The sequence below is a fragment of the Hoplias malabaricus genome, chromosome 6 (assembly GCF_029633855.1).
Source record: "Hoplias malabaricus isolate fHopMal1 chromosome 6, fHopMal1.hap1, whole genome shotgun sequence".
Lineage (NCBI taxonomy): Eukaryota > Metazoa > Chordata > Actinopteri > Characiformes > Erythrinidae > Hoplias > Hoplias malabaricus.
In genome coordinates this window covers 20,493,335-20,515,495 of record NC_089805.1, presented here as the reverse complement: position 1 = coordinate 20,515,495, position 22,161 = coordinate 20,493,335, and the positions used below count along the sequence as shown (strand labels likewise).

Sequence of the window (22,161 nt, the reverse complement as noted above, 5' to 3'; positions counted from 1 at the left end):
ACATTTGAGGTTCAGACAATCTCTCAATGAAGCAGTGAAAGCAATCTGGCTGGCTTTTCTTGCCTTCTCATACTGTCACATACAGTGGATAATCTGCATGCTGTCCTCATGAGCAAATTGCAATGCAACTCAGGACAGTGAAATCCGACCTGAGCAAAAAATCTAAATTGATGAATGAGGCTTTAATGTGAAAATTTAAACAACACCACTTGGACATGTCAACAATTCTAAACACTTGATATTCACTGGAGGTGACCTTGAAAGGTGTCTGATTTTACATGGAGCCCGATAATCGCTTAATGCTCTGTGTAATAGTTCAACTGAAAAAGAATGGTCATGTATACACCTCAGTGGGAAGAGAGGCACCTGAGGCCTATCCGAATGGGATTATTGTCTGAATGAACAAGGTCAATTACTTAAATAATCCACTAAACAGAATAAACACCGGCTTGTAAGGACCTGTATCTGTTTCTATTCTCAGTTGTAAAGTGGGAATACGTCCAGCAAGTTCACCAAGGAATTAGTCTTCAGAGGAAATGAGTTTTATACTTGAAATTATAAAAAGGCTGAATATGGTTAAGAAGTATATTTACCTGATCCTGGCACAATTTAGAACAATTATAAACACAAGTACGTTGAGTGAAAACCCAGTAACAAACAGCTATAATCTATCACACAAGCAGAATTCCAAATAGTTCACCTTTTCCTGTGTAAAATACTATGTAATTTATGAAATAAAGGCTTCTACACACAAGTAGTGCATTATGTTATTATTAAAATTAGTGCTGCCCAAATTAATATGTTAATGCATGTGGGAATTTAACACATTAATTTGAAGTCATCTTAACAATTTCAACCACTATTTCCTCCCAGGATTTACTCTATTTATAGAGTCTAGTGATGTGGTAGCAGTTTCATTTAGAAATGTAAATACAGTGTCGTTAGTGTTGAGATCAGAAGGGAGATTACCTTTCAGTTATGCTGAAATGTGTATTAAATATTATAACTCACTCATCCTTATCTCTCTCTCTCTCTTTCTTTCTTTCTCTCACACACACATACTACTCTTATTTCCATGTTTGAGCCACGAGCTGTGCTACAGCATTATTTTCCTCAATCAAAGCTGTCCCGGCAAATTAAGAGATTTCAATTAAAAAAATCATCAAAACTACCCTACTACTAAAGTAAAAAATGAAACCTGTAAGAAGGTTGTTAATCATCTTACACTACACATGTATGTCCCTACCAAAATTACAAGAAAATGCTAGCATATTAACTTTTTGTGATTAATTATTTTTTTTACCAACAGACACTATTAATATATATTTTATTGTGTTGGTCTTACACTGATTCGTTTACTTTATATTTAAATATCCATTATTAAAAGCCTCAGTCTTAAGAAGAGACAATGTGAGTAATCAAAATTAACTGAGACAAACTGATTAATTAGTAAATATTAAATTGATTGACAGCCATAATTAAAACCCATGATTTCTGAAAATCGTTGGATAAGCAACAGTCCACAAACATTTGATATTATTGTGTATTTTATGTCATATATAATAGGTTTGATGCTTGAAAGAACACTTCATGGCTGAAAGTATTTTTTTTCACCTTCCCATGTTCTGGATAATGATTTTTGTGGAATATCATTTGCACAATTGTAATTTCTTGCCTTTTAGGAAAGATACAAATGTATTTAGGTCTCCAAACTTCTTAGAATGAGAGCAACATTATTTTTGGATTATTTATTACAGCTTATGCAGCAACTTAACATTCTGTGATCTGTACTATTTTTTTCCTCAAGGGAATATTTGTTTCCCATAGCAGAAAGCATGACTTCTTTTAACTTTAAAAAGGTTGTTCACACATACCGTTCACAATAATGACTCTTTAAGAGCTTTAAAACCTTAAAAGGTCAATGTTGACACAGTTTTTCTCAACACTTATCCTGTTTTCTCTATTTTACACCCCCCTTATCTCAGTAAGGATTTAATAAATTTGCTAGTATGGGCCACGCCCTATAGATTGGAACGGGGGGGGGGCGAACTCAGAGGAATTTGGGATGGAGTTCGGAGCGGTTTTGAGCGTGTGTAGAACCAGGCCCCCAAAAGTTACAGGAAAGCGATACGTTGGTGAGCTTCGAAGAGATCACGGATATGGGTGCGGATGTATAAATTATGTGCTTGGGAGGTCCATCGGCCGAGTGTCTGAATGGTATGATCTGAAGATGATCTGTGCTGTAGAGGCAGCACCGATCTTGAAAGAGTGAGCGGAAAATGTGATGGGTTAAGATTACTACGTGAAAGGATTAGTCGTAAGTGGGACTGAAACCAGTGGCGAGTGGCGACTGAACCTGATTCAGCTGTAAACAATGGATCGGATTGGGAGGTACCTTGAGATAATCTAAGCTGGAGGTAGCGTGTAAGAGGTTCATAGGGGAAGGGAGTTTAAAGAGAAATATTTGTGAAATTGTGAAATTGGAAACGAGACAGAGAGCCAGCAATAGGGTTAATGTGACCAGGAATGTAAACTGCTTTTAACAGAAATTGATGGACGACTGAGTGCCAAGTGAGGCGGCGGACGAATGGCATGAGACTGAGTGAACAGGAGCGTCCTTTATTAATAATATGAACGACTGATTCATTATCTGGATGGAGAAGGATGACTCGGCCAGTCCATTCATGTCCCCAAAGAACTGCAGCAATGACAGCGGGAAAGAGTTCGCGGAGCGCAATGGAGTCGCCGCAGTCTAGCGCTAGATGGGTGAATTGATTAGGCCAGGAAGATGCGAACCAGTGTCCCTTGTAAAAACCTCCACACCCCACGGATGAGGCTGCGTCGACGAACAAATAATCATCCTCTGGGTTAGCTAGTGCGTCATTATAAAAGAAAAAGATGCCATTCCATCTGTGGAGGAGGAGCAACAAGAAATCTAGCTCTGAAGCGCAGGCTTGGTCCAGGGAGATTAAATGAGAGAGAGAAGAGGCTGAAGATGCTAAGTGCAGCAAATGAGAGATGAAGGAACGACCTTGTGGGACAACACTCACAGCGAAATTAAGGTGCCCCAAAAGGGAGAGGAGTTGTCGTTTGGTGACACGTTGAAAAGTAAGGAGGTGTATACATGAAGGAACCTGCTGGAAGATACAAAGCAGCCAGCGGAATTGAAATTATTGCAGATCATAGAGCCATTAAGAAAGAACAAGCGTCTACCGCGGGAATCACGGGAGCTAGAACAGGTGATACGCTGATTGGGGGCCTGGTCAGGGATGAAAGAAAAATTAGGGCCTGGAGTGGGCGCCGGGGTGACCTGGGAGCACGCAGAAGTGGGATGAGAAGGGTGGCCGCATAACCCACAGGAAAGTGCAGTTCGGCCAGCGAAAATGCGGCAGTAGAGCTCCAAGCCGAGTGCACCCCAGTAGGATGGAATATTCCACTGTTGCAAGCAGGCGGCGGCCTGAGCGGAGAAGAGCCGAAGGTAGTCGTAAAAACCAGAGCCTCCGAAGCGGACTGTGAGGTCGAGGATGTTGGAGAGGTAATCGTCCAATTCCTGCCTGCGGGCAGGGAAGGAGGAGCACACCACGTCGCGATAGAGGGAAAATGCGAGTGCGAATTCGTAAGTTGTGAGGAGCTTGGAAGCTCTGTGCTCTGAAGTCTTCAGTGAAAGGTTCACATCCCCCACGTCAATGGAGCGGGGTGCTGTACAGGAAGCAATAGAGGGGACAGGTCAACATCCGCACCTTGGAGAATCCGCTGACGAAGGGTAGGCTGCACCAGGGGTGGATTGAAGACACGAGTATTGGGAGGGGGAGGAGCTGGAGCAGTGGTGAAGAGAGAGAATGTGGTGTCAGGAGCTCGGGGCGCCGGAGCGAGAGGTTGACAGGCAAAACCTGCGGAGAGAGAATCATTATGATAAACAACGGGATACTGCGTGCCCGTGAGGGGAAGGGGGTTGGGATGATAAGGGTAGGGGGTTGGGATGATAAGGGTAGGGAAGAAGTAGTAGCAGGGAGAGAGAGAGCAGGAAGATCAGAAGCACGTAAAAGGGGAGACAAATGAGAAAAAACGGAAGTCGGGGCAGGGTCGGGCCCAGTAGTGCAGACAGGAGCCAGATCTGTGGCACCAGCAGGGGGCACTGAGCTGGTGAGGGGGGCCCTTGCGGGGCGTCCTCGGCGCCGCGTCACAGGTGCAGTGACGTCATGACACGATGGCGTAGGTTGAGCGGGAAAGACCCCATCCTCCGGGGTAGAAGCCGAAAACAGGGAAAAACGGGGTCCTCTTCTTGGCTGAACGAGCGAAGGGGATACCGCGCTCTCTGAGCACTCTCTGGAGGCCCGCCGCTGTCCAGTCGGAGATGGACGGAGAAGCCGGATCGGGCCGTACTCGTCCGACGGTGAAGGAGGGCTGCCGAGCGCGATGGTCGCGGCGATGAGGTCGCTGGGGAGGAGGAGAAATCGGAGAGGAGCGGCGTTCTCGCGCAGAACCCGCGGGTGTGGAGCGGGAATGACGAGAGCGTGCGGAGGAGCAGCTGAAGTGGCAGATGAGGCAGGCACGACGACTGCCGAACGCAGTCTCTTAGTGCTGATGACAGGTGTGGCGTTGGGCGATCGAGTAGGGGAAGGAGAGAAGAGCCCGTGGTCAGAAGCGAGCAGGTCGAGATCCATGGTAGCAGTTGGCAACTCAGTGACGCAAGCAGGAAGCGCAAGACTATCGATTGTCACGGAGATTACGTGAGGTTGAAGGGTATAAATAGGCCTGGGGGGAGGAGCGTGGGCGTGGCTTAACTCCCAAAATTCTATTATAGTACAACTTCACTAACCAACTACTTGGGAGAGGTCTTGAGAGCAGGGTTTATCTAGGATCAATTTTGGGAAATTTAGGGGGATTTAGTTGACACTTTATTTGAGCAAACCCCTTGATATGTTATGTAGCTACTTACTGTACATTCAACTAAATATATACTAAATTAAAATCACCACAATTTATCAAACCATAGTCTTAGTTCTAATCACTCAACCCTAAACTTAACATCAACTCAAAGCCTGAACATAACTCTACCCCTTAACCAAGGACTATTAACATGAAGTCCCCTGCAGGTCATTGATTATGTCAGGAACGCAGGGCGGACTGACAGAGGCGGACGCACTTGCTAAAACACAGAATACTTTTATTTAAATAAAAGATAACAAAACAAAGACAGACAGACTTGGATCACATGACAAGATACTTGGACAAAGAAAGACATAGACAGGGAGACTTGGACAGAAAGACTTAAACAGAGATCTAGACTAAAGAGACAGATACAGACTAAACCTAAACAGAGGGAACTAGACAGTCAGATAAACCTTGACAAAGGGAGCTTATACAGAGACCTGAACAGAGAGAGCTAATAGACTACCAACAGAAACCACAAAAGTACACAAAGCACAGGAAAGGAAACACAAACAGACCAGAGAAACAAACTAGAGAGACACAAACCGACTTGATAAGGAGGAGGATAATGAACAGACAAAACAAAGAGACCAGAGACAGACATGCAAATGTGGAATGTCCAACAATCACACACAGAGACAAGGGAACTTAAATGCACACCACAGACAAGGAACACCTAGGACAGTTAATGAGAGGGCAGGATTACAAATGAGACACTGTTGAGGAGGAGGAACAAAAGCAGGACTAGGGTGGAGACAGGAACAACAACAAAGAGCCATTTGCTAAGTGAGCACATGGTTAAAACAACAGACAAGACAGGGCCAGGGCATGACAGATTAAACCCCTAAAACCTCACCTCTGATCACCAATGTGACATGCTTGGAAGTTATTTCTATTCAAAACTTTGTCATTATAAAATTGTATTTTTTATACTATTTTATTACATTTATTTCATATATTAAATTTGTGTTTTTTTGTGTGACCTGAGGGGTGGCTTTTATTTTTAAGGTGTGTTATGTAAAGGTGAGTCACTCCAAATGTGTGTAAGCTCCCTAATGAAACTCTTATTGGTTGATTCTCTACCTTGTTTCTAATTGGATAAAAATTAGTGTTCTGATTGGCAGCTCATTTCAATGTCATTTCAATGGGGGGTTGTGTATTTATTTTCGTTATTATTATTTGGGAATACATTAGGGAATTATTTTTTTGAAATAAATAAATATTGATTTCTGATGAACAAAGAAGAGATTTTGGGATTTACTCACTGAACAAGGTAGGGGTGGGGGCTTGAATCAAACAAAATTCTCACCATCTCCCACCAGCTGCAATAAAGCAAGGTCCAGAGGCCGTTTCCAGCGGGAGTTCTTGTGCAGAGCAATGCCGTACCCAGTTGTAGCAAAGACCTTTCCAGAGCCTATGGTCATCACTTTACAGCCCTCATCCTTCCGCGCCATATAATTCAGCACAGCTGCGTCATAGATAAAGGCGTCAAGTTTACTGTGGAGAGAGAGCAAGAGAGCGAGAGAGAGAGAGCAAGTAAGGACAGTGTGTTGTGTACTGAGTCAGAATGCTGCAGCTTTAGCTCATCATAAGCTCAAAACCCATCAATAATCTTTGAGGAAATTTGCTGGACCTGTTATGAGGGTGGAAAAATATGCTCCAATGTTCTTGCCAATATGCATAATCTTTTTCAAACTCGGATGTGGTGCAATGCATATTCATGCCTGATGTATGCATAATGCATTAATCTGAGCATTAGCTTTATATACACACAGACACAAACACACACCTTCTAAATACTCCACCAAAGCTAAAGATAAGTGGGGCTCAAGGGTGTCATTAAGAGTGGTCACCAGCTGAGCTACACAGACTCATGCTGATGTTTCTGTAGGTTACTTTCCTGGGGATTTTCAAACTAACTAAATAAATAAAACATTTGATTCACTTTTAACCAAGCACATTACAAAATAGAGGCCTCTGCTTTTAACTCTGATTTTGCTATTCCTTGTTGTGTGTTCATTTTCATTCTGTGTGCTTGCCATGATGCATTCTGATTGATCACACCATGGATACTGAAGCATTATGCAGTTTATTTTAGACTTAAAGTGTCCAAAAAGAGAACAGAATCTTGGTGTGTAAAAACGCAACACTGACGATTTTATACTTTTTATAAAATTCAGAGGATGTCTCCTCACCATTTACTGCTCATTAGTCCATTTGCATGCTCGGGTTAAGCAGGTCTAATGTGTTTCTGAAGCCCCAATGTCTGTAAATGGGTAAAAAAAAGGGTCTTGACACATTATGCTAGGGTTTCTCTCTCTAGGGTTCATGGCACTAAAACAGAATTTTGCAGGTGTTTTGACAACAAAGAGACCTCCAAATATTGAAAAGCAGGACCCGAGATGAGGATATTGCTTTATTTCTGCTCCATAAGTGGGTAATATTTTCCAGTTACAAATGAGTTTCTGTGGTAATTCAAACAGTGAATATAATCGTAGACGAATTAAACTTCAGCCACATACCATTCCACCTTAAAAGACTCTGAGCTTCTGAATGAAAACAGCAAGAGAAAAGAAAAGAGCCTTTGAAGTCTAGTCTGATGTTTCATTGCCTTTCTAAGTAAATGTGAGTTCAGATGTCCTCTGTAGAGGACACAAACCTGATATTCTTCTAAAATTATTTTCTGAGGTTTACATATTGGGGAAGAAATAAATTAATTCCCAAAAATAAAACATGCGACAATATTTGCACAGCTCACATTTTGGGTTTGGTCCCCCCCCCTCCCAATGTATTAATTGAGATTGGTCCACCATCCAAAAATTACCTGATACCTGGTGGTGTGTTGGAGGCCTGGCCATTTAACAGTAGGGTGAAAGGGGCTAACGAAATATGCAGAGCAACAATGGTCAGTGGAGCTGATAAAGTGGACAATGGGGGTAGAAAGAATGAAGTAATTTTAATGTTTTGGTTTAATTGTGTGTGTGTGTGTGTGGGCGCGCGTGTGTGTAAATGGCAAAATGATCATGTTTATTATACTCTTAAAAACAAAACTTTTTAAAGGGTTCTTCAGTCAAGACAACATTTCTATATAAAAACCTTGAACACTCAAAAAAAAAAACCCAGTCTGCCTGTTTCTCTGCATACTTTCTTATCCCCATTTCCCCCTGCTTCAATGGTCAGAACCCCCACAGTGCCTCCACAGAGCAGGACAAACAATGCTGTTGGCTGAATATTTTTGGATGGTGGACTATTCTTAGTCCAGCAGTGACACTGAGGACTTTAAAAACTCTAACTGTGAATTCACTCTGCTCTGTGGAGGCATTCGCTAAAACAAGGTATTAACCAGCTGTATCCCCATTTATTTTTCCATTTGTGGTGAATGGACCAATAGAAATGCTCTAGAATTACCTGGAATTAAATCTTTTTGCACTGACATTTAATGAGAGTTAAAATGGTTCTTTTTTTAAAATCTCTTGTAAAGTTACTATTTTGTAGACACATGTTTGTCTTTGGACAGTGATGATATGTCAAACTGCATTGCATGTCCATATCCCAAGTTGCTAATTTGGTGTATTATGACAAAACCCTCCTTTTATGAAAGCAGCATATGTAGTTAGTGGGAAACTGCATGGAGGGAGTACCAATTCCAGTGGAATGACAGAGCTTCCAGACACATCACACAAAGGAGGGAAGTCAGCTTTCCCTCCAAACCCCAGAGAGACGACAGAATAATTAACGGCTCCAGTGTGCGATCCTCTGTGGCACCCACATCCATCCATTACTCTCTAGCACATTTGTTTTGTGTTACATGAAAGAGCGCCTCGATTCTGGGGGATAATTCATTAGCGAGCTTGTCGATGTTAAGACTGGCTCTAAAACAGGACTGATAGCTTTGACTTTTGGATAAAACAACATTAGTGAATTAATGAGTGATTAGGAGCCAGAGCAGAAGAAGCTATCACAACTTAAAAATTATGGTGCTACAATAGTTCTTTATTCAATGAAGTGGTTCTATATAGGACCCTGAGCAGGCATCATGAAGGCATTCTTCAGATTGATGGAGAATGTGCTATAGATGGTTATACATTTTATTAGGTGTACAATAAAGTGCTTTGTATGATTATAATTCCCCCAATCTTTTGCCATTTTATGGTAACTACTGCATAGCATTATAAATAAAAATTCTCATTTAACAAAAAAGAAGAAGAAAAAACATGATGCATTAATGTGTTATGTTCACAATCCCTAACATGACTGTGTTATCACCAACTTTAAAAACACACACATACTTTTCAATGCAATATTATCCTCAAGAACAGAAAAAATCGATGCACATGCTTTTTGTCTTTTTCCATGTTTGAACTAATAATGCATGCAGTGACAAATAAATTCTACTCGCTGGCCATTTTCAAATTTGTGAATTTTTAGGTTATATTTTTTGTTGAATACAATGAAAATTGTCATTTTTAAAAGTATGCAATGACAAAAAAAAACAAAAAAACAAAAAAAAAAAAAAAACATGTATTTACAGTGAAATACATCAATTGTCACTAATAATTGTCACTGCCCAAAGAAAAACATGTATCTCCAAAATAATATTTGTGGAGGGAATAAAAACAAAACTCCTTAACTTACAATGGAAGTCAGTGTATTAAGATTTTAGTCATTTTGGAGCATTTCTAATGGTCCAGTCAGCATGATATTTTCACACAATTTGAAGGATTGCTGCTGTGTTCAAATAATATAGTGAAACTGAAAATCTGCAAAACAGAATATACATGTTTATCCTTGGAGAGTGACGAAAGAAACTGAATTAAATTTGCTGCATTTTGCAGAGCAGTAGGCTAATATATCTGGCATAATGTTATGTTTTTCCCTCAAGCTGGGACTCAAACCCTAGACTGCGTTTTAAGGGGAAGAGGTGTTTCCCACTATACTCTCCCAGCCACCTGGGAGCACAGGCTAAAATCAGTTGCCATGGTTGCTAAGATCCCTGCACTTCCAAAGTGGCAGCACTACAGTTTGTTTGGACACACACTCACACTCCAGTGAAGGTGCATGAGAGCCACCTCAGTTTTCAGGGATTAACATCTGGAGTCAGGGGAAGAAGAGTAAGTGACATGTAAAAATATCAGGATACTGAGGACGGACATTTTCACAACACACATTTGGTTTTCAGAGGTATGCCATATTTAATAAAGGCTAAGCACAGAATGAATATATGTAAGACTTTACATTAAGTAGTCATAGTAAATTCAGTATATTCATCAACAATACACACTTATCTATTGGTGTATGATATACTGACCTGAAACCAATGGCTTGCTGTTTACTTAGTACTGCCTAATATTGTCATGCTGTTAGTGATAATCATGAAAAAAGTGTTCATAAAGTATCCGTTCTCTCAGCTCCACTAACCATAAAGGTGCACTCTGTAGCCCCTTCTTTCCCAGTTCCACAATGGCCCCCACAGAGGCCCACACAATTACTAATAATTGTTGTGCGTGTATGTGTGTGTGTGTGTGTATATATATATATATATATATATATATATATATATATATATATATATATATATATATATATATATAAGACAATGACTTCATAATAATGGCATGTTATATATAAACTAAACACATGCACTTGTTTATAGGCACTGCGCTTGAAAACTGCTTGTTATTCAGACACGTAACTGTAGGGTGTTCTAGAAAACCTGATAATAAACCCCCATCTTCCCATAATTTAGCATCATAACAATAACATATTCAGCTTATGTTTTTATTCTGCATATAAACACATTCATTTAAAATGCTTTTTTATCTCTGGAGAAAACAGTGCTCAATGTAGGCCTTTACTATCCCAGAGCGATGCAGAGAGACCTGACTTTGTTAAAAACACACCACAGGCTCATAATTTGTAGACACTCCTTCTAATGGGTGAATGAATCTACTGTATGTGCATTCACTGTGTACAGAGATGCTCAACTTTGATCACAAAGATTGTACAATCTCCGTAGACAAGCATGAAACATGCTCCATGACTTGGTGCTGGTGGAGGCAGCTGGGCTTCAACAGCTACAGATGAGGTAGCTAGATGAGATCTCAAATTGAATACATTTCCCTGTTTCACAGCAACCTTTCTGGCACAGAGTTTGCATATCGCCTCATCTAAATTAGCCGGCTAATCTTCCTAAACTGGGGAAGTTGCATTTGGTTTTGCGACTTAGTTAGCTGCCATTGTTTTAATTTTAGCAGCTGGGAAAAATTATTATCATTTCTTTAAGATTCTTTAAAACAAATTAATTCAGCATTTATTTCACACATCTAAATGTAAACCAAGAAAGACACTGCCAAAAAATAAAATGGAAAACATACACTGTGGCAGTGATGGTTGCTTGTCATTCCCTGCGGTTGGCTGGTCAATGGCACGGTATTATGACATGCAGTTATTGCAACAGCTCTAGTGTAAAGCCCAGCACTTGGCTGTGGAGATGTGAAACTGTGTTCTCTGGAGCAACTGCCCTTCATCCAGCACCATGGAGATTAGATGGAACTGCTTCGCAATATGAATTTTTATATGAAATGTTGGAAGAGCAGGTGTTATTTCCTTATTATTCCATTTTCATTATAGTAATAATAATAATAATAATAATAATGATAATGATAATTTTTATTATTATTATTATTATTATTATTATTACTTTGCCACTCTTGTCAGGAGCCAAAACCAGGTGTAAAAAGCGCATAATAAACTAAATTTAATTGATTTAAATAAGGCCAGCAAAATGAAACTGCTGAATAATTGAAGGTGGAAACTTAAAATATAATAAGAATATTTTCTTGTACTATGGTAAGGGTGGAAATACTAGCAGTAGTTGCACAACGGTTACATACATTATAAATGTGTACTTAATCAGTTGTTAAAGACATTCACATAAAGTAGGCCCACATTTTCATTTAATCTGATTTTCATTTTATCTAGATTGAGCAATTTTATGACCTATGTACATAGGGAATATAAAGTGATTTGGGATTATGGTGTTTTGATGTCTCTTTTTAATAGATACTTTGGCCCCCAACTGAATTAAGGTCCAGATTGTTGACCGCTACGTTAGGGGTAAATGTAAAAGTTCTTAACTTGCTTTTAAAGCTGCAAATGGTCCATCACTTGCATATCTGTCTATGTTCATGTCTGTTAGATTCCAGCAAAAAAGGCCTCTTTCTTTAATTTATGAATTTTATTTATTCCTCCATTTATTACCCAGTATAGCTTGGTGAATACTTTTAAGATTCCTCCCTTATTTAATCTTTTAATTCAAACCTTTTTTTAAGTTCCTTTTTTCTAACAGCTTCGGTTCCATTAATACACTTAACTTTCATTTATTCAAATGTATTTCCTTTTGCTCCCACAGTACAGTAACTGTAATAGATTAAAAAGCACTGAACTCAACTCAATTAATCAAGCCTTTTGATGTGTTACTTTTTTGGGAAAAAAATACAATTTAATTGTAATTATTATATTGTTATTACACAGTAATAATTATTTCATTTCAATTTGTGTTATTAAATTAATAATAATGTAATTATTAGAGTTATATTACAATATTATTATTCTAGGGCTGTTCTCTAGTGTTAGCGGCCACTTCAGTATGTATACGTGGTACAATCCTAGGTGTAAATATGCCGTCATTCAAATTGGAGAGACCATAACATTACATCATCTCAAAACCTTTGTTCTTGGTGATGGTGCCCTCACCCAGTCTTGAGGTTGTCGATGGCCTCTTCAACGCCCCTCTGGTTATTGCGCACCATGAACTGATGCATGTTGGGATAGTTGCTGCGGATGTTCTCCTCTGTGCTGCCATTTGGGACTGTGCCAAAACGAAGTGGAGGGTACTGCTCTGCGGGCTGCTGGAACTGTGGTCAGGAAACAGAAAATGCTTGAAATACCAGGCATATACAATTCATGGCCACTTTATTTCATTTTCGGGCAGAGGAGTATCATTCCCATGGATCTATTCCTGAGCTATCTCCTGCGACAATCACTCAATTAGCCTTTAAGTCATCTTATCCAGTTGGAGAGAGGATCCAAGAAGTTTGATATCGCATTGTGTTATGGAGAAGAGTATTGGTGATTGGAGGCACTAGAAGTAGAGGGCTCTTATATATGTAGCAATTACCTTCTTATCACTGAGGCCAGACACTGTGTCTATGTACTCTTCTTGGATCATGAAAGCAGCCAGGTTAGCAGTGTAGCTCGCCAAGAAAATGACGGCGAAAAAAGCCCACACCAGGACCATGATCTTGCTAGTGGTTCCTCGAGGGTTCTCCACAGGAACTGAATTATTAAAGACCAGAGCCCACAGCAGCCAGATAGACTTCCCTATGGTGAACTTAGATCCTCCTGCCTCTGTGAGAGAGAGAGAGAGAGAGAGAGTCTCAGTATCAATGAAAAATCGACATTGCTTAAGAACTAGGAGAAGTGCAGGAGAAACAGATGGGATGGAAGTGCAAAAGCAGAGTGTAGAATGGGTTCTGCACTCCACTCCTGCTTTCCATTTCATCCGTTTTCCATGCGCTGCTGAATTGAATTATCATAATAATGACTACATACATCAACTTAGTAATCAGCAAAGTTCTGCAACGCTGATTTCCTTCTAGATGTGTCTACAGAAAAAAAAACCTCAAATAACACTCACTCTTCCCACTTTGCAGACTTCTGTTGTATCCAACAGGGCTGAAAAACTCAAAGATGAAGACAGTTACGGCCACCACTGACAGGCACATGACGAACATCATCACCCACACTGCAGGACTGTATGGCTCTGTAAAAAACAGAGGACAATAGCTTAGCTCAATGCAAGACAAAACAACCCATCACAGACTTCAATTTCATTCTAGGACAGCATTCTGCAGAGCACATACTGTTCAAGGAAATAGTGCACTTCCTAACCACCTCTGTATTCAAAATGTGCCCTATTTACTATATAGTGCACTATTTTGGTTTGCCACCATTTTGTAGCTGTGTCTGAAAACAATGGACAATTTTCAGTGCAAGTCCCTAAATGCACAAAATAATTCACTACCATTCTGAACTGAGGTCCCTAGAATAGTGCACTATACAGTGAGTAATTTAGGGAGTAGTGTATAGGGAGCCATTTCAGACCCATGAGTGATTACATGAGTATATGACTGACTGGCTGACTTCCAAGCCACTTCCTTAAGGTGTTTTGCATCTAGAAAGGTAGAAAAATGATGCATAAAACCTGTTAAGTCTATATTGGCTGATCAGACATATGTGAGAACTCTATGGCTTAGTGTTCCCAGCAAATCAACAAAAGAGTAGGGATCAATGAGTGACACAGGGACTGTCGTAGATGCTGGTGCATCCATGGTTCATTGGGTGTATTACTCAGCTTTCTAAAGCCTATGGTAAGTTAGAGTCTTATTTTCCAGTGGATTTACAGGCAGGGACTGGGCACAGCCTACAACACTTTGCTGAATGTAATGATGCTTCTTGCACGGTTCATGGCAAATTCTCTCACACTCTCCAATTCATGATGCCACATGATGCAGCCTTGTCTTTGTTGTTGTTGGTTGCATCATCTGTCACTAAGACAGATGTTCACACATGTGGCAGCTCCTCCCATGTGGTTGGTGTACTTCATTGTTAGAGTTGCACACATAGGATATAAATATAATTGTATAGTTCTTATTGTATTTTTTATTTAAACATCTAATAAGGAAGGTGCAACTTAATCGTATATGTGTAGTGCATTGTATTCTACTGTGTTCTATTCTATTCCATTGTATTCTATCCTGTTTTATTGTATTATATAATATTTAAGCAATAAAAACAAGAGGGAATGTAGGCAGAGTGTTGAATATCAGTACACCAGTGCCAGTATTATTATTATACATTATAGCATGAACCTTGAGGTAAATTAATTCCACCATCTCACATTCATTTTTGCCCTTTTCAACTAACACTGGATCTTGAACTGGTTTCATTCAGGATATTTGAACCTTGGTTATCTCCAGCGAGCCACTCCGTGTTTACACCAGTTGTGATGGGAAGAGCTTCTAAATCAGTTTAAATCAGGACAGCAGAGCCAGATAAACGAATAGAGTCTTTAAAATGCCATGGTTTAACCATTGTTTACAGCGGGTTCAGATTATAGTGATGTATAATAATAAAGTATAAGTGATGCCAGGTTCTCTCTGTTTAAAATAAATCAGGTTGGTGAATCAGGAAAAACTATCAGGAGCTGTTTGTTTTAATCAGTGTAACTGACATTTTCACTCGGTGATGTTTACTCTATAACCAATGGCTGGTTGCATGAAGATACAAGTTTCAGCATTGTGGTGGCTCCGAGTGAAGGGGCAGGAAAGCTCATGGCAGATCTAGCAGCATGCTAAGCAGCCACACCCTTCTTTGGTTTTAGGGCCTATTTTGAGATGCTTCTGTGTATTTGTTAATGTTGGGGCTTGCTTGATTTTCCCTGTGCTCTTTTGAGGGTTCAATAAAGGTTGCATAAAATGTTGCAATGGCTCAGTCCCGTTAACCCTCATTACAGTATTATGGTCAAATAAATGGAATCAAAATGAAAACTAAGTAGAAATCAATATTTAATTCACTTGAACTAGGATTTTTGGGCAGGGCAGATGGTAGAACAATTTAAAAAAAACCTTAAAATCAGTTATTACATTTTTAGGTGTAATAACTTGATGTTTTAAGTTACAATAAATCAAGTTTTCATTACACATTCTATAACTTGTAAGGCAAACAATTTCCTTGACCTAAAGTGTATTATATTGTACTCTATTTCATAGTACTTGTAATTTCTATTTCATTGTAATTGTATCGTATTCTATTCTATTAAGTGAGCTTGGAGAAAACACACAGGCCTATTTTTTGAGGTCACTGACTGAAATAAGAGCTTACATTTTTACAAACTGGCTAATATTCACTAGCCTGCCACCCAACTGCATGACAATGTAATGTTAATATATGCATGTCTCATCCTGTGGTCCCCTGCAGTGCAGTGAACAGGGCATATTTTGTACATTTACATTGTATGCCCACAAGAGCAAGATTAACTTAATTAGAAATAAAGCACGGCTTTGATTTGGGCTTTAAAACAATTAGACAGTGTTGGATATTGAATTCTTGACCTTTTCTGGAAAGCAAGTTGTGATATTTTTCTTCCTCCATAATATATTCCCCCACTAGTGTGTACATAAAAGGGATATGTTATATGCCTCAGTAATTGTACAGAATTCTCTTTAGAGCCATCTAGAGGTGCTGTTCCTTTGTATAGTGTACCGCAAATCCCATTTCACTTATCCTCCTCAATCTGTTTAAAGCTTTGCTCTGTTTTTTTATTTATTTATTTTTTAAAGAGGATAAATGCTCACACCTTAGAGCATTTTCTTTTTTTTAAATAGATGGTATGAGCCTTTGCCCTCTGAGATTTGCAGCAGTACAAAGATGACAATAGTGGCAACTAACAGTGGGAGACTTTTTTATAATAAGTAGACACCAGCCAGAGCAGCACAGTTGCACAGCAACCATGTCTTTACCATATATTCCTGATTTAATTTCAACACAGAAGCAAAAAAAAAAAAGCAGCTAATGACTAAAGCTTTTAACCTTTTCCCCATTCAGTAATGTCATGTCTCAACCCTGCAGTCAAATATATTTTGATATTTTAAGGACCATCATTTTAATCTAGTTCCACAGAATCAGACTTTAAGTCATTTTTTCTTGATTTAAAAAAGAAACCAGTAAGCACATAGTGATGAGGATTTCATTTGGAATATTATCTTATAATAAGCAGCAACATTTGCATTGTCTACAGTGATAGAAAGCATGGCAGCATCTATAAAAGCACAGGTTTACAGACCTAGTGGCCTGGGATCTTGCTACACTAAGCTAAACAGATAGTAATGTCACACTATGGAATACAATTGACACAGAGACCAGGGGTTGTCTATGTTAGTGGCCAGTGGGGCCTGGCACATTAACACACGTGGGAATTCAATGCATTTTTTAAAAGGCTTTTTAATCTTCATACCAAATTCAGGTAATATTTCAGTGCCGTGGTGATCCCCGCCGCTCCGGCTTCAGTGAACTCGCCTGGCGCTTCTGCTCCAGTGAATGTGGTGCCTTCTGCCGCTCCTGCTCCAGGGATGGCGGTTCCAGCCACCTCTGTTCTTGTGCTGGCAGTGACCCTAGCCGCTTCTGTTCCTGTGCCTGTGGCTCCGGCCACTTCTGCTCCTGTGTCGCCGGTCCTGGCCGTTTTTGTTCCTGTACTTGTGGCTCCAGCTGCTTCTGTTCCTGTGTCGGCGGTCCAGGCTGTTCCTGTTACAGCAGTCCCGGCCGCTTCTGTTACTGTGTCGGCGGTCCTGGCCGCTTCTTTTCCTGTGTCGGCAGTCCAGGCAGTTTCTGTTCCTGTGTCGGCGGTCCCGGCCGCTTCTGTTCCTGTGTCGGTGGTCCCAGCCGCTTCTGTTCCTGTGTCGGTGGTCCCAGCCGCTTCTGTTCCTGTTTCGGCGGTCCTGGCCGCTTCTGTTCCTGTGTCGGCGGTCCTGGCCGCTTTTGTTCCTGTGTCAGCGGTCCCGGCCGCTTCTGTTACTGTTACGGTGGTCAAGGCCGCTTCTGTTCCTGTGTCGGCGGTCCCGGCCGCTTCTGTTCCTGTGTCGGCGGTCCCGGCCTCTTCTGTTCCTGTTACGGCGGTCCCAGCCTCTTCTGTTCCTGTTACGGTGGTCCCGGCCGCTTCTGTTACTGTGTCGGCAGTCCCGGCCGCTTCTGTTCCTGTTACGGCGGTCCCGGCCGCTTCTGTTCCTGTGTCGGTGGTGATCCCGGCCGCTTCTGTTCCTGTGTCGGTGGTGATCCCGGCCGCTTCTGTTCCTGTGTCGGTGGTCCCGGCCACTTCTGTTCCTGTTACAGCAGTCCCGGCCGCTTCTGTTACTGTGTCGGCGTTCCTGGCAGCTTCTGTTCCTGTGTCGGCAGTCCAGGCAGTTTCTGTTCCTGTGTCGGCGGTCCCGGCCGCTTCTGTTCCTGTGTCGGTGGTCCCAGCCGCTTCTGTTCCTGTGTCAGCGGTCCAGGCCGTTTCTGTTCCTGTTACGGCGGTCCCGGCCGCTTCTGTTACTGTTACGGCGGTCAAGGCCGCTTCTGTTACTGTGTCGGCGGTCCCGGACGCTTCTGTTCCTGTGTCGGCGGTCCCGGCCTCTTCTGTTCCTGTGTCGGTGGTCCCAGCCGCTTCTGTTCCTGTTTCGGCGGTCCCGGCCTCTTCTGTTACTGTGTCGGCGGTCCAGGCAGTTTCTGTTCCTGTGTCGGCGGTCCCGGCCGCTTCTGTTCCTGTGTCGGCGGTCCCGGCCGCTACTGTTTCTGTGTTGGTGGTCCCGGCCGCTTCTGTTCCTGTGTCGGTGGTCCCGGCCACTTCTGTTCCTGTTACAGCAGTCCCGGCCGCTTCTGTTACTGTGTCGGCGGTCCTGGCCGCTTCTGTTCCTGTGTCGGCAGTACAGGCAATTTCTGTACCTGTGTCGGCGGTCCCGGCTGCTTCTGTTCCTGTTACGGTGGTCCCGGCCGCTTCTGTTACTGTGTCGGCGGTCCTGGCCGCTTCTGTTCCTGTGTCGGCGGTCCAGGACGCTTCTGTTCCTGTGTCAGTGGTCCAGGCCGTTTCTGTTCCTGTGTTGGCGGTCCCGGCCGCTTCTGTTACTGTTACGGCGGTCCTGGCCGCTCTTGTTCCTGTGTCAGCGGTCCAGGCCGTTTCTGTTCCTGTTACGGCGGTCCCGGATGCTTCTGTTACTGTGTCGGCGGTCCTGGCCGCTTCTGTTCCTGTGTCGGTGGTCCAGGCAGCTTCTGTTCCTGTGTCGGCGGTCCTGGCCGCTTTTGTTCCTGTGTCAGCGGTCCAGGCCGTTTTTGTTCCTGTTACGCCGGTCCCGGCCGCTTCTGTTACTGTGTCGGCGGTCCTAGCCGCTTCTGTTCCTGTGTCGGCGGTCCAGGCCGCTTCTGTTCCTGTGTCAGCGGTCCAGGCCGTTTCTGTTCCTGTTACGGCGGTCCCGGCCGCTTCTGTTACTGTTACGGCGGTCCCGGCCGCTTCTGTTACTGTGTCGGCGGTCCCGGCCGCTTCTGTTCCTGTGTCGGCGGTCCCGGCCTCTTCTGTTCCTGTTACGGCGGTCCCGGCCTCTTCTGTTCCTGTTACGGTGGTCTCGGCCGCTTCTGTTACTGTGTCGGCGGTCCTGGCTGCTTCTGTTACTGTGTCGGCGGTCCAGGCATTTTCTGTTTCTGTTACGGCGGTCCCGGCCGCTTCTGTTCCTGTGTCGGCGGTCCCTGCCGCTTCTGTTCCCGTGTCGGTGGTCCCGGCCACTTCTGTTCCTGTAACAGCAGTCCCGGCCGCTTCTGTTACTGTGTCGGCGTTCCTGGCCGCTTCTGTTCCTGTGTCGGCAGTCCAGGCAGTTTCTGTTCCTGTGTTGGCGGTCCCGGCCGCTTCTGTTCCTGTGTCGGCAGTCCCGGCCGCTTCTGTTCCTGTTACGGCGGTCCTGGCCGCTTCTGTTCCTGTAACAGCAGTCCCGGCCGCTTCTGTTACTGTGTCGGCGTTCCTGGCCGCTTCTGTTCCTGTGTCGGCAGTCCAGGCAGTTTCTGTTCCTGTGTTGGCGATCCCGGCCGCTTCTGTTCCTGTGTCGGCAGTCCCGGCCGCTTCTGTTCCTGTTACGGCGGTCCTGGCCGCTTCTGTTCCTGTTACGGCGGTCCAGGCCGCTTCTGTTCCTGTTTCGGCGGTCCCGGCCGCTTCTGTTACTGTGTCGGCGGTCCCGGCCGCTTCTGTTCCTGTTACGGCGGTCCCGGCCGCTTCTGTTCCTGTGTCGGCGGTCCCGGCCGCTTCTGTTACTGTGTCAGCGGTCCTGGCCGCTTCTGTTCCTGTGTCGGCGGTCCAGGCTGTTTCTGTTCCTGTTACGGTGGTCCCGGCCGCTTCTTTTACTGTGTCAGCGGTCCTGGCCGCTTCTGTTCCTGTGTCGGCAGTCCAGGCAGTTTCTGTTTCTGTTACGGCGGTCCCGGCCGCTTCTGTTCCTGTGTCAGCGGTCCCGGCCGCTTCTGTTCCTGTTACGGCGGTCCCGGCCGCTTCTGTTACTGTTACGGCGGTCCCGGCCGCTTCTGTTCCTGTGTCGGCGATCTCGGCCTCTTCTGTTCCTGTTACGGTGGTCCCGGCCTCTTCTGTTCCTGTTACGGCGGTCCCGGCCGCTTCTGTTACTGTGTCGGCGGTCCTGGCTGCTTCTGTTCCTGTGTCGGCGGTCCAGGCAGTTTCTGTTTCTGTTACGGCGGTCCCGGACGCTTCTGTTCCTGTGTCGGCGGTCCCGGCCGCTTCTGTTCCTGTGTCGGTGGTCCCGGCCACTTCTGTTCCTGTAACAGCAGTCCCGGCCGCTTCTGTTACTGTGTCGGCGTTCCTGGCCGCTTCTGTTCCTGTGTCGGCAGTCCAGGCAGTTTCTGTTCCTGTGTTGGCGGTCCCGGCCGCTTCTGTTCCTGTGTCGGCAGTCCCGGCCGCTTCTGTTCCTGTTACGGCGGTCCTGGCCGCTTCTGTTCCTGTAACAGCAGTCCCGGCCGCTTCTGTTACTGTGTCGGCGTTCCTGGCCGCTTCTGTTCCTGTGTCGGCAGTCCAGGCAGTTTCTGTTCCTGTGTTGGCGGTCCCGGCCGCTTCTGTTCCTGTGTCGGCAGTCCCGGCCGCTTCTGTTCCTGTTACGGCGGTCCTGGCCGCTTCTGTTCCTGTTACGGCGGTCCAGGCCGCTTCTGTTCCTGTTTCGGCGGTCCCGGCCGCTTCTGTTACTGTGTCGGCGGTCCCGGCCGCTTCTGTTCCTGTTACGGCGGTCCCGGCCGCTTCTGTTCCTGTGTCGGCGGTCCCGGCCGCTTCTGTTACTGTGTCAGCGGTCCTGGCCGCTTCTGTTCCTGTGTCGGCGGTCCAGGCTGTTTCTGTTCCTGTTACGGTGGTCCCGGCCGCTTCTTTTACTGTGTCAGCGGTCCTGGCCGCTTCTGTTCCTGTGTCGGCAGTCCAGGCAGTTTCTGTTTCTGTTACGGCGGTCCCGGCCGCTTCTGTTCCTGTGTCAGCGGTCCCGGCCGCTTCTGTTCCTGTTACGGCGGTCCCGGCCGCTTCTGTTACTGTTACGGCGGTCCCGGCCGCTTCTGTTACTGTGTCGGCGGTCCCGGCCGCTTCTGTTCCTGTGTCGGCGATCTCGGCCTCTTCTGTTCCTGTTACGGTGGTCCCGGCCTCTTCTGTTCCTGTTACGGCGGTCCCGGCCGCTTCTGTTACTGTGTCGGCGGTCCTGGCTGCTTCTGTTCCTGTGTCGGCGGTCCAGGCAGTTTCTGTTTCTGTTACGGCGGTCCCGGACGCTTCTGTTCCTGTGTCGGCGGTCCCGGCCGCTTCTGTTCCTGTGTCGGTGGTCCCGGCCACTTCTGTTCCTGTTACAGCAGTCCCGGCCGCTTCTGTTCCTGTGTCGGCGTTCCTGGCCGCTTCTGTTCCTGTGTCGGTAGTCCAGGCAGTTTCTGTTCCTGTGTTGGCGGTCCCGGCCGCTTCTGTTCCTGTGTCGGCAGTCCCGGCCGCTTCTGTTCCTGTTACGGCGGTCCTGGCCGCTTTTGTTCCTGTGTCAGCGGTCCTGGCCGCTTCTGTTCCTGTTACGGCGGTCCCGGCCGCTTCTGTTACTGTGTCGGCGGTCCCGGCCTCTTCTGTTCCTGTTACGGCGGTCCCGGCCGCTTCTGTTCCTGTGTCGGCGGTCCCGGCCGCTTCTGTTACTGTGTCAGCGGTCCTGGCCGCTTCTGTTCCTGTGTCGGCGGTCCAGGCAGTTTCTGTTCCTGTTACGGTGGTCCCGGCCGCTTCTGTTACTGTGTCAGCGGTCCTGGCCGCTTCTGTTCCTGTGTCGGCGGTCCAGGCAGTTTCTGTTTCTGTTACGGCGGTCCCGGCCGCTTCTGTTCCTGTGTCGGCGGTCCCGGCCGCTTCTGTTACTGTGTCGGCGTTCCTGGCCGCTTCTGTTCCTGTGTCGGTAGTCCAGGCAGTTTCTGTTCCTGTGTTGGCGGTCCCGGCCGCTTCTGTTCCTGTGTCGGCAGTCCCGGCCGCTTCTGTTCCTGTTACGGCGGTCCTGGCCGCTTTTGTTCCTGTGTCAGCGGTCCTGGCCGCTTCTGTTCCTGTTACGGCGGTCCCGGCCGCTTCTGTTACTGTGTCGGCGGTCCCGGCCTCTTCTGTTC

General features: G+C 44.9%; 1 protein-coding gene across 1 annotated transcript in view; it reads right to left on the bottom strand.

The window, feature by feature from the left end:
- The window catches only part of grin2da (glutamate receptor, ionotropic, N-methyl D-aspartate 2D, a), a 196,206-nt gene that overhangs the window by 15,755 nt on the left and 158,290 nt on the right, over positions 1 to 22,161 (bottom strand). Inside the window, exons 9-12 of the mRNA XM_066675472.1 lie at positions 13,631 to 13,756; positions 13,112 to 13,341; positions 12,688 to 12,848; positions 6,242 to 6,429 (exon numbers count right to left, since the gene is read on the bottom strand). Of these exons, the coding sequence (XP_066531569.1) occupies positions 6,242 to 6,429; positions 12,688 to 12,848; positions 13,112 to 13,341; positions 13,631 to 13,756 (705 nt within the window). The remainder of the gene's footprint in view (positions 1 to 6,241; positions 6,430 to 12,687; positions 12,849 to 13,111; positions 13,342 to 13,630; positions 13,757 to 22,161) is intronic.